The 16961-nt window shown below is 54.9% G+C and overlaps 2 protein-coding genes across 7 annotated transcripts; both read right to left on the minus strand.

The window, feature by feature from the left end:
* Positions 1–1348: 1348 nt before the first annotated feature.
* On the minus strand, positions 1349–8294 carry STMN4 (stathmin 4). 6 transcript variants are annotated; one of them, XM_072332466.1, is made up of 6 exons: positions 8171–8294; positions 5372–5429; positions 4853–4948; positions 3946–4151; positions 3582–3773; positions 1349–3165 (listed from the first exon to the last, which is right to left on the minus strand). In XM_072332466.1, the coding sequence occupies exons 2-6, from the start codon at positions 5403–5405 to the stop codon at positions 3022–3024; spliced, it is 672 nt and encodes a 223-aa protein (XP_072188567.1). In that variant the 5' UTR covers positions 5406–5429; positions 8171–8294; the 3' UTR covers positions 1349–3021. The 6 variants fall into 6 exon arrangements, with proteins under 6 accessions (XP_072188567.1, XP_072188566.1, XP_072188565.1 ...); XM_072332465.1 differs by having other exon boundaries at positions 1349–3168; XM_072332464.1 differs by having other exon boundaries at positions 3946–4154.
* A 3497-nt stretch (positions 8295–11791) lies between these two features.
* On the minus strand, positions 11792–16561 carry TRIM35 (tripartite motif containing 35). The gene is made up of 7 exons (XM_072333172.1): positions 16341–16561; positions 15364–15811; positions 14493–14588; positions 13850–14080; positions 13719–13741; positions 13186–13307; positions 11792–12522 (listed from the first exon to the last, which is right to left on the minus strand). The coding sequence occupies exons 1-7, from the start codon at positions 16430–16432 to the stop codon at positions 11957–11959; spliced, it is 1578 nt and encodes a 525-aa protein (XP_072189273.1). The 5' UTR covers positions 16433–16561; the 3' UTR covers positions 11792–11956.
* Positions 16562–16961: the final 400 nt, after the last annotated feature.

Here is a 16961-nt window from a genome sequence, read left to right on the forward strand (position 1 = left end):
AGGCTATGATGTCCACTGATTAATTGATATTCTACTAAGAAACTAATAAATTACTCCAACATTGCCCCTTTAATTTGACTTGACCCTATTATAGTACTGTCTAGAGTGAGATGGGGAAGGAAATTGTATTGACAGAGCCTTATTGAGTGTCAGACAATCTGCTGGTTCCTTGCTGCCCTCACTGGGCAGCCCTGTGGACCCACATGCATGCGTGGCTGCTTGTTGCTATGTCCGCTATTGAACTTTGTGTGTATCTTGCTACATGATTTGCTATTTAGCTACATGATCTGGCATGGTTTTGTTGCCCAAGTCAGAAGAAAGTCTGGAACAGTTCCCTTATGATGTCTTGGGTCAATGAAAGCACTTCCATCCATGTGATAATTGGAACCCAGTGCATTCACTGGAGATGGAGATCACCAGCCCATGTTCCACAGGTCTCCATAGCTGGGAAAGGTGTCTGAACTGGGGGTGGAAGAAACCCAACAAAGTCAACAAGAGCTCTTTGGTGTGCATAGCCTGAGGCTGGACTGGCAAACACCCTGAGTGGGAAGAAAGTGTTGGGGAAGAGGAAGAACAGGGAAGCTGTTAAGAGTAGCTGTTGCATGATACAGAGCTGAAAGCATGGACTCTGCTCCTCATGTCTCCACTTCCCTCCCCAAAGCTTCTGGGATCTTTCTAAGTCTCCATGGTGGGAGCCCCCTCAGAGTCTCCCTGCCTTCTCCATCCTCAGCCCAGGATGGGTTCCTCTTTCCATTGTGCCATGATTTTTCCATCCCTTCAGGCCCCTCTTGGCACATACTGTTGTGGTCTATGACATAGAGTCCTTGGTTGGAGCAATATATCCTCTTCTTTTCTATTTATTATTTTTCTTTTAATTTTTTTTATTAAAATAAGATGCACTGAACAAAGCAGAGTGTAATTTGCTGTGGGTTTGCACAGCTCCTACAAATCTGCTGGTGATCAGCCTCAAGACTCCTGCTGATGTCATCTGTACAAGAGTTGTGCATCTTGCCCATTCCTTTTGCCCATGGCTTTTCTTCCCTTTTCGGATTTAACAGGCTCTTCTTTTGCCCCCAGCTCCTCTCCCACAGAGGATGAGTGTGATGGGTAGAGAGCATCCACAAGAAGGTCTGGATTCCCTCCTGGGATCTACATTAATGATGACACTGAATCCCACAGCCATGGGACCACCTACTCCTTGGCTGGGCACCCATCTTGCAAGGCTTCCCAGGGCCAGGACATCCTTGGCTCTGAAGGAAGGAATGCTTGGCTCCATGGGTAAACTGGTTCTAGATTTTGCCCCCACCCAAAAGAACACAATATACACACACACCACACACTGCACAGGTCATGAGAAAACAAAAGAAATGCCAAGGCAGTTTATTTACAATTTGTTGTATACAAAAAAAGGACAGCTCGTGCCACAGTTAGAACAGCTCCCTCCATCTCCTTCACACGCTGCCTTCTCCCACACTCCCACTTTTGGCAGCCCCTCCAGGCTCAAGGCTGGCTCCACCCCGGCCCCAGGGTCTGGGCAAGAATCTCATGGCAAGAGAAAAGACATGGCTCCCCCCTGGATCTGAATCAGTGCTAGGAAAACCTTATCTGGCCATAGAGGAGATTGAGACCTTGGTTTGGAGCGGGGTTAGAGGTGCCAGGGTTAGGCTGCATTGGGTGTATCCCATCCCTGCTCTCCAGTGTGGGGTCATAGAATCTTAGCATGGCTTAGGTTGGAGGGGACCTTAAAGATCGTCCAATTCCAACCTTCTGCCATGGGCAGTGCTGCCACCCACCATATCAGGCTGCCCTGGGCTCCTTCCAACCTGGCCTTGAGTGCTTCCAGGGATGAGGCACCCATGGCTTCTCTGGGCAGCCTGTGCCATTGCTGGTCCTCTTTCCCTCTTGTTTTTCTTTGTTCCATCACTGTTTCCACAACCTTGCCCAGTTTCCCTCTTCTGCTCCAACCTTCCCTACTCAAACACCCATTTGAGCTGCTGCCTCTGAAAGATGGCAGCTTTCCTGCTGCCCTAAAGCAGAAAAGGGGACTTCATCCAAGAGTGCCCGAGAAGATGAGCCTTGGGAGATCTCTTACAAAATCCAGCAGCTTTTTGGGAAGTCACGGGGCTTTCCAATTTCACCCTTGGAAAGGATCATCCTGCAGCCAAGTAAAGGCTTTGGACTCCCTCCAGTGAGGGCTCTCCTTGCCTCCATCCCCAAACAATGCTGTGAGGTCTGGGGGGCTTTAAACTCCAGCTCCAGGCCTTGAAGATGAGGTGGGATGGAGAGAGGAGGGTCACCAAGAGATGCCATTGCCCCACTAAGGTGGGACAGAGGAGAATCACGGCTGGAGGGGCTCTTGCCTGCCCAGCACCAAACGAAAGTCACACACAATGCACATTCCCCCTTTCCCTTCCCACCCGCTCCATCCCCACCTTGCCGGCCCTGGGCTGGCTCCTTCCGACCTCCTGGGCGGGCGACGCTGATGGACCCCATGGAGACAACCACCTTGAGGCCCACCCGTCCGCTCGCCTCCCTCCCCACCCTCCCCAAAACGACTAGGATGGCTTCACTGGTCAACTCTGTACATTCACAAACAACGAAAGCAGAGGGATGTCCCCTTCCGCCGGCCGGCCCGGTGCTGCGGCAACCTCCACACCTCCCGGAGCTGTCAGTCCAAGCATCGCCTCTTTACCTGGAGGCCTCTTCCTTGAGCTCCTTGTTTTTCCTCACTTCTTCTGCATGTTTGTCCTGTGGGGAGGTGGGAGGGAAGGAGGGACGTGTTAGATCGCCCTACTTCGGGCCGGCGGCTTCGCAGGGGTTTCGAAGGCACGAGGTTCGTCCCCGTGGGGACACCGGTGTGTCAACAGCATCCTCTCCTCCCCCGGGGTGTTTTAAGGATGGTGGAGGCACTCAGGGACAGACAGAACGATTGTCCTTGCCCTCTATCTAGGAGGTAGATGTCCACCAGACAAGATGGAGCGGGAACCCCGAGGAGACGGGGCGAGCTCGGATTGTCCACCATTATCTCGTGCTCTCTGCCTCTGACTCAAGGCTGGCTGAGGAGCTTGGAGAAGGGCACTGGGTGAGCTCCGTGCAGAAGGGATGGTTTGGAGGGAGCTGGAGGTGGTGAGGGAGGGACCTTCCATGCGGAGGTTGGGAGCAGACCTGCTTTGGGGAGAGAGAGGAGGTGTCTGCTCACACCGGCAGGGTGGGAGCACCTCTGACGTGGCAGCACAGCCCCTCCAGCTCCCACCAGTACATTAGTACTATGCCCCCACGCATGACCCCCACCCCGGGTGGGACATGGGGTAGCAGAAGAGGCCCCCCACTGGTGGTGCCCCCAGGGGTTGGTGTCACCCCAAGAGCCATGTATCCCACCCTGCTCTCTAGCATGGAGTCACAGAAACAAAGAATGGTTTAGATCGGAGGGCACCTTCCAGATCATCTTGTTCCAACCCCTTTTCATGTGCGGGACTACCGACCACCAAATCAGGCTGCCCCCAGCCCCATCCAACCTGACCTGGTTCTGTGACACCCTCCTGTCCCTGTGCATCCCCCCTCCATCCTCGCCAAGCCCTCACCTTCTCCTGCAAGCGCTCCAACATGGCTGCTAAATGGGCCTCGCGGTTCTCTTTGTTGGACTCCATCTTCTGCGCCAGCTTCTCCTTGGCCATTTTGATGAAGTTGTTGTTCTCCTCAATGGCCTTCTGGATGACCTCCCGCTCATGCTCTCGCTTCTCTGCCAGGTGCTTCAGCAGCTCAGCCTCTTGGTACTGTGCAGACAAAACCATGGCCATGTGGAACACAGGGACTGTAGGTTCCTTCCCATCCCAGCTGAGAATGTCCCCTCCAAACTAAGTGATGACCTCAAAGTGGGCTGTGCCATGGGAGTGTCCCATGACATGAGGGGAAGACCCATGAGGAAGACCCCTTATGCCTACCTACCTTCCTCCTTTCCTCTGCTGCCTCTAGCTTCTTCTGGATCTCCTCCAGAGATGGGTCACGCCGTCGGGGCAGTGAGGCATTGAACTCAGGGATGCCGTCAAATGATGGGGGCTTCAGGATGACCTCAAAAGATTGCCCCGAGGTGCGCTTGTTGAGTTCGATGACTTCCATGTCAGAGATGACACACCAAGTGAGGTCTACCGTGTCTGCTGGAAGAGGGACTTGGCATGACTCCTGGCATTGGAGCATCCCACCCTCTGCCTCCCATACCAAGGGTGATGAATGGACTGAGAGCAGCCCAGAAGGGAAAAACTTGGCGAGGCTGGTGGATGAAATGGGCTGCTGGTGTTGGATACAGTACAGGGGAGGGCCACAAAAATGGCCAGAGACCTGGAGCACCTCTCCTATGAAGAGAGGCTGAGAGAACTGGGGCTGGTCAACCTTGAGAAAAGAAGGCTCCAGGGAGACTTGATAGCAGCCTTCCAGTGCCCAAAGGGGGTTATGAGAAAGATGTAGGCTTTTGGCCTGTAATGACAGGACAGGGTGCAATAGCTTTAAACAGAAATACGGCAGATTTAGATGGGAAACAGGGAGGCTAGCGAGGCACTGATCCACGTGTACCAGAAAAGTTGTGGGTTTGCCATCACTTGAAGAGTTCAGAGTTGAACTGGATGGGGATTTAAACAATGCGCTCCAGTGAAAGATGTCTGTATCTATGCAAGAGAGATTGGACTGCATCCTTTTGGCCCCAAATGATTCTTTATCTTTGGATAAGCACCCTCCATGCCACCACCTCCCCATCTCTCCATGGTTTTCAAGCAAGACTCATATCCCAGATGCACCCCTGATTTCCACCCTCCATCCTGTGAGCTGGGACAGGGAGCCCAGCCTGCCCATTGGATCCTACCTTCATACGTGTATGCTGGTTTGTTCATGGGGTCTGAGAGGAAACAGGAACAGAAGAGGGAGACGAGAGGCAGCTCCTTCATCTTCTCTTTGTAAGCTGGGGAGAGATGGTGGGAGTGGGGTCAGGATGTGGGGGTCCTGCCATTTGCCTGGGATGGGGATGGTGGCTGACATTGAACTTTGCCTAGATCTTGCCAGCAGGCTGATGTAGGAGGGGTAAACAAGGTGTGTAAATGCATTGTGCCATGGGGAAACTGAGGCACTCAGTGATGGGATTCTTTTCTCGACACAGGAAACATCTGTCCTAGTGCATTAACCACATATGTGACCCCTTGCCTGGCACTTCTGGGATGCCATCAGCACCCCAGGGCAGGGATTAGGGCAGGAGACCATTTCTGGGTATTCTGGGTGAGGCCCTGCACTGAGGGGCTCAGGGGATGCTCCAGAATGGAGTGGATGTCTGGATTGGGTACACAGAACCATTTTGTCCCCTGTTCCCATGCATGGCCCCATGACTTACCGGCTAGAGTCATGGCTTGGCGATCCTTGGGCATCAGCAGCAAGAACAGTTCTGGGGCCTGGAGATAAAAAGAGGCAGGATCAGTGCAAGGAATCCAAGGCTGGGGGACATCATCCTTCCCTGTCCTCCCACCCTGGGGCAGCTGCACACTGATACCACGGCACATGTGCACTCTGGGTTCTGAGGTGGGCACGTACTGGTGAGACCAAATGGCCACATAGTGGTGCGATGGGGTGGGTACAAAATGGTTAGACAGGAGGGGTACATGCTGGAGAGGTGGGATTGGCACATCCTGATAAGATGGGATGTGCACATCTTGGAGAGATGGGATGAGAACACACCGATGAGATGGGATGAGTACATCATGGTGAGATGGGACGGGCACCTCCTTATGAGGTGGGATTGGAACGTACTGGTAACATGGACTGGGCACACATTGGTGAGGTGGGATGGGCACATCCTGGTGAGATGGGGTAGGAACACACTGGTCAGACATGATGGAGGTGGGGTGGTGTGAGGTGAGGGATGCTTGAATGATGAACACACAGTGGTTTGTGATGGCCTCATGATGTTGGAAATGGGCATCTACTGGTGTGATGTGACGTGTGAACAACAGCGTAGTAAGCACAGGGGCTGTGATGTGATGGACACACACTGATGTGATGGCAGCAGCCGGCACCGTGCTTTGAGCATGAACAGCCCTTCCCTGCTCCACACTGCTCAACATTTGCACAGCCACACGTGTGCCCATGCGTGACTGCGCCGTGACCAGCATGCACCCACCCACCCACAGCCCACCACAAAGAAGTTCAACCCTTATGCACAGCATCTGCTGGTGCACGAGCCGGAGCTGTGCCATACCCCAAGACATTATGCATCCTTCTATAAAATGGGAGCTCGTATCTATGGATTTCTTCCATAACCTTCAACATCCTCCCTGCAGATGCCCTGATCCTTCTCATCCTGTAGTATCCCAGGAAGTCTTGACCCTTCCCATCCCAATGGAGTCGTCCTACACAATATTCTCTTTCCTTTACATTTTTAATCGACCTGGCTACTGCGTGGCAATGCTGCTGGGGGTGGGGTGGGGTGGAAACTGGAACAGTGTGGTGACAGCCTGCAGGAACATATTGCCTGCAGATGCTCCCCTCTTTCTGGTGACCCTTGGAGCCAGGGCTGCTCCGATGTGGGGTTACACACAGGTGTGACCCCTCCAAGGGCTTTTCCCATAGCCTTCCCATAGGGCTTGGCTTTGAGCTGCTCAGCATGGTGCCGAGGTGGGGCGGGGATGCTCTGATGTGCTCACCACGAGGCTGTGCCTGGAGATATGACAGCCTGATGGAAAGGATTTGCTATGCTGCTGCCTACAAGCCTCCCATTTTTACCCCCCAAGTCTCCATTTTGCTTGGGCTTTTATTGGGTGGATGGTTGTAATTGGGCTCCAGAAATCCATCTTCCAGACCCGAATTTTATCTCTCAGATAAAAATTCAGCCATCTCCTATCAGATCCCAGGGAAGAGGCTGGGGTCCATCCCTGCACATGATACCAGCTGGATCAAGCAGCCATTGGGGCGTTGGGAGGATTCCCCCATTCCCTGAGGAGCTGGGTGTGGCTGGAGCCCTGCCGCAGGTCACCAGCTTCCTGCCATCATCACTAATTCAGTTACTGCTGCCCTCTGGGTCCATCTGGGCACAGCTGGGCACAGCTGGGGGCTGTGGGGTTGGGGGTGAGGTTGGGTGGATGCTGCAGAGCCCCGTCCCAGCATGACTGCACCTGGGAAGCAGGGAGCATGGGAAGAGCCTTGGAATGAAAAGCAAGGGGGGGGGATAGGGGGGTGGGGGGTGGTCCAGGCTATAAGGACTGGGGTCTGCTTCTTGCTGTGTGGCTGAAGGGGGGCTTGCCTCACTGGGGATGCTGAGCCTGCTGGGGTGAGGGCATGAGGGTGGAAATGATCGAAACCCCCTCTTCCATGATCCCTCCCCAAACTTTTCAAGGCATTGCTTTCCAGAAACAACCCCCCAGTACATCCATTGAAAGCAACGCATCCATCTGATACATCCAACATCGAACCCCCATATATCCATTCACCCCATATTCACCCCATATATTATATCCTTCCAATCCCATACATCCATCTGACCTCATCTATCCGACTCCATCCATTCATCCAACTCCATGCATCCATCCAATTCCAATGCATATATTCAACCACATCCATCCACCCGACTCCATACACATATCCAGCCCCATCCATCTGTCTGACCCTATCCATCCAACTCCATACATCCATCCAGTCCCAATACATGTATCTGACCCCATCCATCCATCCAACCCCATCCATCCGACTCTGTCCGTTTGTCCGTCCATCCATCTGTCCATCCATCCACCCATCCATCCAATACTAGTACATATATCCTACCCCATGTATCCATCCAAAGCAACGTGTCCATCCAACCCCACATCCATCTATCCAATCCCATACACACACCCAAACCCACACCTCCATCCCACTCCAAACATCCATTTGACCTCCCCATCCACAAAACACACCTCATCCATAAGATTCCCCCCCTGCACCTACATCTACCTAAAGCAATACATCCATCGGACCCCACAGACACACATCCAACTGCATACATCCATTTGACCCCTCTCCCCCCAATAAAACAACCCCCCCCCCCATTTATCAGCCCCCCCCACCCCATCCATCCATCCATCCATCCATCCATCCATCCATCCATCCATCCATCCATCCATCCATCCATCCATCCATCCATCCATCCGCCTGCTGCACTCACCGCACTGTCGGTGCCTGCGCTGCCTCCCTTCGCTCTCCAGGCTCTTTAACGTGGGCGCGGGGGTCTGCACCGAGCCTCCCCCAGCCGAAGGGGGGGGTCCATCACCCTATGACATCACCTCCCCGGCCGGGGATTGGAGCAGAGTTCTACCGCTCTGATTGGCCCCGATCTGTGCGAACCCGGGAGCAGCACGGTGATGTCACAGCCTGGCAGCTATTTTCAGGGGTTGGGTATGGGGGAAAAAAAGAAAGAAGTGGGGGGGGTGGTTGGGAAAAAAAATGAAAAAGAATTGAAAATGAAAAAATGAAGGAAAAAAGGGTGAAAAAAAATACTGGAAGTCAGATGGGGAGGATGGAAGGCAAAAATGCCCCCATATGGGATTGTTTTCTGTGTGAGCAGTGCTGGTGATGTTGCTGTCACCCAATGGGGGGTCCCAGTGTGGGTTTTGGGGGGTGGATAGATGTTATTCCCTGTCCCAATGGGACAAAGTGGGGATGGACAGGGTGATAATGGCAACTTTCTGCATGGGGGAGTTGGAGAGCCCTGTGCTCCTCCCATTGACCCTAAATGGGGATGAATTGTGCCATGTGCATGGATCAATCTTTGTAGGTTTCGGGTGGTGGTGTGGCCCCATCACCCCACAGCTCCATCCTCCCAGGGCCAGGATGCATCCCAAACCTGGTGTGACCCCAAAGCCACTTGAGGACCACTTCTTCCAAACCAGGTGCTTGGAGACTCCAAGTCCCAGATCCTGAAGCTGTTTTGGTGTGACATCCCCTGGGGCAAGTGGATCCAGAGCTCAGGTCCATGTCCTCCCCCGAAGCTGAATCTCCTTCCTCGTGTTCTCTTCACCCTGGCCTATTTCTCACTGACAGCTGCATCTGATGGAGATCACATCCTGACACCTCCAGGGGACCGTGTTGGTATATTTAGGCACTGCTCTCCTCCATTACGCAAATGGGCTTTCAGTTGTGGAGAGGTTTTTTCCCCCTGGAAAACAAATATAGGGTGGCATCTTGGCCCGAGCATGGGAAGAAGAGAGTGACCCAACTAGAAATGGGGTGACATTGCACAGGTGACACTGCAGCATGGCAGAGCTTGGGACCTTTGTCCATGGTTTGTCCATCCATTTTATCTAATGGGTGAAGGAACCTTTTGGGCATAAGATGCCCCCAGAGTGGGTAGGATGTGATGGCCAAACTCCATCACTAAGAGAGCTCAACAAGAGAACAGGCAGAGGGGAGACGTGTGGGATGCTCATAGGGTGGAGCTGGTGGAGGTAGCAGTGGGATTTGGTGGGGTCCAAAATGTAGGGTGGGAGAAGAATCACCGAGGGAGGAGAGCACATAAAGGAGCAAGGGGAGGACAAACAAGCAAACACAGCAACCAGCAGCAGACAAACAGCCATTGTGGGACCACTCGGCAGTAAGGCTGTCCCTGCTGTGACTGGCACTGGGTGAGCACATGGCACCCGCTGGGGGGGATCTGCTCAAAGGCTCCTTTGAGTTCCTTGCAGGTGTGGGCTCATGGCACAAACCCTTCCCTGGAGTCACATCCTGCCCTCACAGCCCCAAAGGAGCAGCATGGAGGGGGGGGGGGGTTGGTGACCACCCAGCCCAGTGCCATCTTTTTGCAGCCCAAAAGCTCACAGGGGATGGCTGTAATTGTGCTCTGGCAGCAACTACCTGTGGCCCCAGGAATGGGTTGATGATTGGACTCGATCTTTTGTGTCTTCTCAACCTTAATGATTCTACGTTGTACTTAAGGATGCGGTTAGAGGGCACGGTGGTGAGGGGTCAACACCAGGACTTGGAAACCTTTTCCTGTCTTGATGACACCACATTTCTATGACTGTGAGGATGGAGTGAAGGTATTTCTGCTGTTTTAACCCAAGCTCTTTCTAAAAACTCCTGGGGAGGCTCAGCATCACCCCATTGGATTGCCCTATCAGCACTTCTCCTTTCAACTTTCAGCATTGCATCTTTGGACCCATCGGTTTAAACCCTCCCACGCACAACCTTTGCACCTCACTCCGTTTTGGCTCTTCAGCCCCATTTCCTCCTAACCCCCTCCCACGTCTTCATGCCCATTGCAGCTCCTCCCAAGGAGGGGTCCCCCAGTGCTGGGGATACCTATAAGGCTCATTCTCCAAAATAGGAGGAGGTCTCCATCACCGCATCCTCCGTGCCCAGCCCCAGGGCTGATGGGGATGCAAACGGAGAGGTGGGGGGGGGGGGAGCAGAGAAAAAAAATACACCGCCCTCCCCTGGATTGGTCAGAAATGACATCACCTCCCAGCTGGGAGCCAATGGGAGACTTGTCTGCTTCCCTGAAATATGGCCTGAAATATCGCTCCATCCCCGGATGCGTCGGGCGGCATCCGCTGGGGAGAACCCACAGCCAAAAACAAGGCGGAAATCATGAGGATTAACAAGAAAACGAGAGCCCGAAATGCTACGAGGACGAAGGTCTGAGCTAAGCTATTCACCAAGCAGGAGCTCAGGCTGGAAGAGCCCCAAAGCAGGGGGGGGGGTCTCACTCAGCACCCCCTTGTGTTTCCCAATGGATCTCCCAGTTCTGTGTGTGCGAGCAAATGCTTAACCCAGGTGAGACATTGCTGCCTTAAAGGCATTTCTCTGCCTCTCTGCAGATGAGATTCAGTGGGGAAGAAGCAGTTCCCTTTATTACACAAAGAAAAGGCCATGTTAAGGAGCCAAGCCATTCATTCATATTGTTTCCTGCAAACAATGTTTGTTTTTTTTCCCCAACAAATCGTCCAGAAAAAGTCAAAATGCTTCACTTTTGTCATCTAAAGTGATGCTTCGTCTCACTCCTTGTTGCCATTTTTATGCCAGACACTGCAGGAAAACGCTCCCTTCAGGCCTGACAGAGAGAAACATCGCATCCAGCTCAGCAGCTTTGCAGCTTCTTACTTCCAAAGGATGCTTTGCTGTGCCCAAACGGGCCGTGGGATGCCCGGATTTCCAGCTGGGAGATGATGGGCAGAACAACACAGCAGGATGCTGACGCTGATCTGCCTCTGATACCTACATCAGGGGTGCTCGGCTGGAGACGGACCACGTCAGCCAACGTCAGCAAGGAGGAGGCCCCCAGGTTGTCCCCCCTTCAACATCTCCTTTTGTTTTTCCGCCTGCAGAGCTGGTTCCTAAGGAGCATCCTCTGCGAATGGTGGGAAACCATGGAAACAGCCTGTTCATGTCATCATCCTGCCAGGCGCCGCCTGGAGCACCGCATCCCAGGGCTTGGGGACACCGGGGTGGCCTTGGCACCACGCAGGGACTTAAAGGGGTAAAGGGTTTATAATGCAAATCAAAACCCACACTGGGTTTTGGCTTTGGGGCTGTTGGTCCGAGATTCTTGGAGGGTGCTCATGGACAATGGGAGGCTGCTGTTTTCCCCCCATAGTTGTGCAAGAGGGGCTTTGTGTCCTCTCCATCCCACCTCTGAGTGTACACTGCACATTGTCATCCCAGAGCTGGGGGATTTATGGGAAACCCCTTAGAAAGGGGATGAGAAGGGACGAACTCACTTTGGTCTGTAAGGGAGAGAGAAGCAGGATGGAGGCGGAGGGACGTGGGCACAGACGATGAGAAACTGGAATACTAGAATAGCTGTTTATTAAAGATAATTAAAAAAAGAGGTAACACATACATAAATTCTCTTTTTCTCTCTTCTTCTTTCTTTTTTTTCTGAGGAAAGCTGACACTAAAAGAGCACCCGGAGAGCCCCAGGATGGAGGTGACACGGCACAGAGGGACAGCGGCCCTACACGGGGACATCCTCTTGGATGCGGACACGGAGGGGACAGATGCGCAACGCCTCGGATGTCGCATCCACTGGTGTGCCCCCTACATAGAAATAGGGGAAGACGGTGCCTCCAAACTTCTCATGGAAGGTGAAGATGTGCGTCTTGCAGTCGGCGTTGTAGAAGGAGAGCTCGCCCTCGTCGCAGTCCAGCTCGACGCGGATACGAACCAGCTCCCCCAGTGCCACCACCGAGCGAGCCATGTTGGAAGCCTGGCACATCTTGCTGTTCATCCCAGGAAGGCGATAGATATACCAGAACCCGGAACGTGCGTCGTGGTGGAAGGTCCAATGGATGCCACCACGCAGCTGGGCCACTCCGACCCTCCAGTTCGTGATGCTACCCAGGTCCACTTCCCAAGTATGGAAGCCAGTGGAGAACCCACGGGAGCCCAGGATGCAGGGAGCTGAGGTGAAGCGCTCAGGGTTCTCCACCAGCAGCTTGTAGCTCCCATTGGTGACGCTGGTCAGGTCATCAGACACCGAAAGCCAGCCTGCTGCTGAGTTGGGGTTGAAGCTGAAAGGGACTGCAAAGTGGACATGCATTAGGGACATGCGTTAGAGGCAAGAGGTGATGGCCTCAAGTTGTGCCAGGGGAGGTTCAGGTTGGATATTAGGAAAAAACTCTCTGAAAGAGTGGTGATACAGTGGCACAGCTGCCCAGGGAGGTGGTGGGGTCCCTGGGGGTGTCCCAGAACCATGGGGATGTGGCACTGAGGGATGTGGGCAGTGGGCATGGGGGGTGGGGTGGGCTGGGGTTGGACTTGGGGATCTCAGAGGGCTTTTCCAATCAGAATTGGTGATTCTAGGAGTAGACATGGTGAGGATGGGTCAGTGGTTGGACTTGATCTTGGAGTTGTTTTCCAACCTCCATGATTCTATGAATCTCTGCATTAGGAGTGCTGAGCTTGGCTTGTCTAAGGGATGAGCTTTATGGATGAGCCCTGCAAGCACTCATCTACCCATCATCTCCTTTCTGGTGGCTATCAAAGGCACAAACCCACCCATGCATGGAAGAATACATCCCTTGGGGCTCCCTTTTTTAAGTGCAAGCACCCCAGGGCACCCCATGACTCCTGAACACCAGTGGTGTGCATGGGTGCTCCATGCCCTCAGTACCATTCCCCCTGGGCTGCCTGGAGCAGAGGCTGATCTCATCCTTGGACCACAATCCCTTCCCAGTTCCTCACCCACAGTGATGATGTTCAGCATCTTCTTCCACACGTTGTACTGCAGCGAGCCCAGGTACTTGGCGGAGTCAATGAGCATCCCCAAAGGCACAGCTTCTGGCTCCTCAGCCGTGCAGGCAATCCTAGGACAGGAGATGAGGACAGGGATGGGATGCTGGCACCCTGCTTTCCTGTAGGGGCTTCCATGGCAGCACCCCACATCTCCTCCCAGGCTGCCTTCCCTCTGTGTGAGCAGAGCAGGAACTCCTGCTCCAGCTCCAAGGGCCTCCACCTTGCTCTCATCCCAGGGAGGGGGCTACTCCACATCCCCTCACTGGGCAGGGACATTGGGTTATTGGAACAGGGAGGTGGTGGGGTCACCATCCCTGGTCACCAGAACCGTGGAGATGTGGTACTGAGGGACACAGTCAGTGGGTATGTTGGGGAAGAGTTAACGGAGAGGTCTTTTCCAATCTCTGTGGTTCTATGATCCTATGACATGGGGACCTGTCTGGTCTCACCAAGCAGAGGACACAGCTGAGACCAGGACTCACCTGCGCTTACGGTTCTTGTGGGTCTGAAAGAGAAGGAGACAGAAGGCATCAAACTCTGCTCCTAAGGCTAACCAACACCCCAGGCCCCATGGTGCTGTGGCTGAGCCATGGGGTCCCCATCAGGACATTACCTTGAGGAAGGTGTAGTCGTCCTCCTGGAGGTCAGCCTGGAGCTGTCGGGCTTCGCTGCGCACCGCCTGGCTGTTCTCCGCCAGCTGCTTCATCTTGCTCTCAATGAGGCTGTGTTTGTGCTGCTTCTCCTCCTGCAGCTGCAACAGCAGCGCCTTCTCCTCATCCCGAAGGAACTCGTGTAGCTTCTCAAATTCCTTCTTGATCTGCTCCTCCAGTCGATTGGCCTCCACCTGCCCAGTGTAAGGATGTTAAGGTTGTCCCACACGCCCAGCACCTCCGCCATCCCCTCTGTGCTCCCCAAACTGCTCCTCCCTTGCTGAGGTCTCAGTGGGACCAGGTTGCCCTCCCATGTCAGGGGATATGGAGATGAAGCCCTGAGCTCTGAGACCTTCCTCCCACCTGCAACACCCTCCCCACCATGAAGCAGCCTGGAGTGGGTGCAGCCTCCACCGTGGAGTCAGCTGCATTCCTGTCTCGAGGTGTGTGCGCACTCATTTGCATGCCAAGTGCAAGCAAGTGCATGCATGTGCATGTGTGTGCACATATGTGCATGGAAGTGCACATATATGCAGGGGCTGGGCTCATTGCCACCCACCTAAAAGGGACCACCAGGCTGCCACCCCACCGTCACCGGCCACTCACCTTGTTGTGTTTGGAGATGGACTCGTAGGAGCGATGCACAGCCCCAAAATCCTTCAACTTGTCCTGCAGGGAGGTCTCCATGTTCTTCAGCTTGGCCTGCGGGGGGGAGATGCCCTCAGGACCCTCGCAAGCCTACATCCCCAGGTTTCAAATGCAGAAAGACAAGAGCCCCAACCCCGGCAGGACGCGGTTAAGCAGGATCCTTGCTCCATCCATCCCTTCCCCTCCTCCTGCAGCCCAGCACTGCCCTCCTGCACCTCGGCGCTGCGCAGACCCTAAGCAGCAAGGCAGAGGTTTGTTCCATGGCAAATCCTCCCTGCTATATTTAAACCTTCTTTTTTATAACACACCGTCAAGTCGCAGCTCGCTCGGTGCACTTTGCCTTGCGCCTTTTGAAACCTGGCATGTCCCCATGGGCTGAGTCATAGCGGTTGGGTCCTGGAGCAGCGCCTGGCTCTGGCTCAGGGCTGTGCTTGGGGCTGTGCTCAGGGCTGTGCTTGGGGCTGTGCTCAGGGCCACCTCTCCCACATCCCCCCCCCCCCCCATCTCCTCAGGGCCATGAGCAGCCGTGCTGTGCTAACTCAGACCAAAGCTCTGCACTCCCAACCCCGAGGCGCTGCTGCAATAACCAGCACAGCCGGATCCGGCACGGTGGCAGCTCTCCAAACCCCTCCCAACCCACAGGAGCATCGCCACGCTTCCCTTTCCCGCAGGCTCTTGGGGCTGGGGTGATAATTAAGGCAGGGAGAGCATCAGCAGTGATGCTGTAAGGTTGCACCCACCCTCGTATCCCAGCACGAGCAGCCTGCACCCCAATAAACAGAATGCTGCCTCTCTCCATGCAATCAACCCCCAAGCATTGCTCCCTCACCCTGAAATCCATCGCCGTCTCCTGCACCGGCCTCATCTTGTGCCCTTCGTGCTGCTTGGAGCCCTGGCAGGCGAAACACGCCAGCTCCTTGTCATCCAGGCAGAAAAGATTGGCTTCTTCGTGGTGCAGGGGGCAGGGGGTGGCCATACGGCCCAATCGTCTCCCTTCCTCTCGGAGGATCATCTCCACCAGGTTGTTAAGCGTGTGGTTGATACGGAGGTCGTCGAAGGAGGAGGTTTCCTTGCAGATCGGACACGTGTGGTGCCGGTGTTCCCAGGAGCGGCTGATGCAGCCTTTGCAGAAGTTGTGGCCGCAGCACAAAGTCACCGCCTCCTGGAAGGGTTCGTAGCAGATGGGACACAGCAGTTCTTCCTTGAAGGGGGTCGTGGAGGGGGAGAGTAAAACTGCCATGCTGGAGGACGGGGCGTTGGCTTCATTTTCCATGGCGCTGTAGGGGGAGAGTGGGGGGGAGGAAAGGCGAAAGGAGCTGAGCTCCAGAGAGCGGCGACTAAAAAACAGCCCCACTCGTGATGCAAGCGGGCTTCCTGCCTGACTCACCCACAGCTCCTCCCGGCCGGCACCGGCCTGAGAGACACCGCGGGGAGGGGACGGGCAGCGGCCATGTCCAGCTCCGGTGCACCCCTGCGCCCGGCTCCCTCCATCCCAGTGCCTCCCTGGTGCCGAACGCCCCAACGTCCCCCCCGTGTCACCCCGGTGTCCAAAGCACCAGCCCGTGTCACCCCAGTGCCTGCCTGAATCCCCAGCCCTGCTTTCACCTCGGAGTCCAAAGCCTCAGCCCTTGTGCCACCCCAGCATCCTGCCTCTTATCCCCAGTGTCACCCCATGATCGTGCCCTTTATCCCCGGCGTTCTGTCCCTTAGCCCCGCTGCCGCTCCGGTGCCCGATCCCGGCGCTCAGCTCCCCAGCCCTGCTGTCACACCGGTGAGACCCTATTCTCGTTACCAGCCCCCCCGTACCTCGCAGGGGTCGATGCGGATCGGTGGCAGCGCTTACAGCGAGCCCTGCGCCGTGCCGTTCGGTGCGCACCGCGAGCAGCTGCCGGCAGCATCCCGGTCGGGAAGGAATCCAGAACCGGAGGAAGCAAAGGCGGTCCGAAGGGCGGGAGGGGGCCGGGTTGTGGTTACGGGGAGGGCGCTGGGCCCGGCTCATGCAAGCTTTATGCTTCCGTACAGCCGCGGAAAGGCGGAGATTCGGTGGCTCGGGGACAAGGAGGCACCGATCCCTCGGGACCGGCCGTGCAAACTGATCGGTCCCATGGTGGGGAGTAGGAGGAGGGTGAAAACAACTCAAGGGCAGCATAATAACGGTGTTGTTTTGCTGTGGTGTGCACGTACAGAGAGAAACTGCAGGTGGTGTGTGAAGAGAGTCAAGGCTAAAGATAAAGCTGGGCAGGAAAGCTCTGCTGGGGGAAAGCTCTGAAATAAGCAGTGTGAATCGTGGGGGAGGGAGAGATGTACCAGCCCTCAGGCCAGCAGGCAAGCAGTGGTGGTGGAACTCAGCCCAAGAGTAAGGCTGAGAGCTCACAAAGTGGAAAGATGAGAGGGGTTCTGGCTTGGTTATGATGCAGGCAATTCTTG

This window comes from Excalfactoria chinensis, chromosome 3 (assembly GCF_039878825.1).
Source record: "Excalfactoria chinensis isolate bCotChi1 chromosome 3, bCotChi1.hap2, whole genome shotgun sequence".
In the NCBI taxonomy this organism is placed as follows: Eukaryota; Metazoa; Chordata; class Aves; order Galliformes; family Phasianidae; genus Excalfactoria; species Excalfactoria chinensis.

What these genes read in the sequence shown, in the direction of transcription:
- STMN4 (XM_072332463.1), bottom strand. Translation starts at nt 5,405, where the DNA reads ATGCCCAAGGATCGCCAAGCCATGACTCTAGCCG. An exon ending in CCAAGCCATGACTCTAGCCG is followed by an intron (nt 4,949 to 5,371) that starts GTAAGTCATGGG and finishes ATCTCTCCCCAG; the next exon opens with CTTACAAAGAGAAGATGAAG. An exon ending in CAGCAGAGGAAAGGAGGAAG is followed by an intron (nt 3,774 to 3,945) that starts GTAGGTAGGCAT and finishes TTGTCTGCACAG; the next exon opens with TACCAAGAGGCTGAGCTGCT.
- TRIM35 (XM_072333172.1), bottom strand. Translation starts at nt 16,432, where the DNA reads ATGCTGCCGGCAGCTGCTCGCGGTGCGCACCGAACGGCACGGCGCAGG. An exon ending in ACGACTACACCTTCCTCAAG is followed by an intron (nt 13,742 to 13,849) that starts GTAATGTCCTGA and finishes CTTCTCTTTCAG; the next exon opens with ACCCACAAGAACCGTAAGCG. An exon ending in CACAAGAACCGTAAGCGCAG is followed by an intron (nt 13,308 to 13,718) that starts GTGAGTCCTGGT and finishes CTCCTGTCCTAG; the next exon opens with GATTGCCTGCACGGCTGAGG.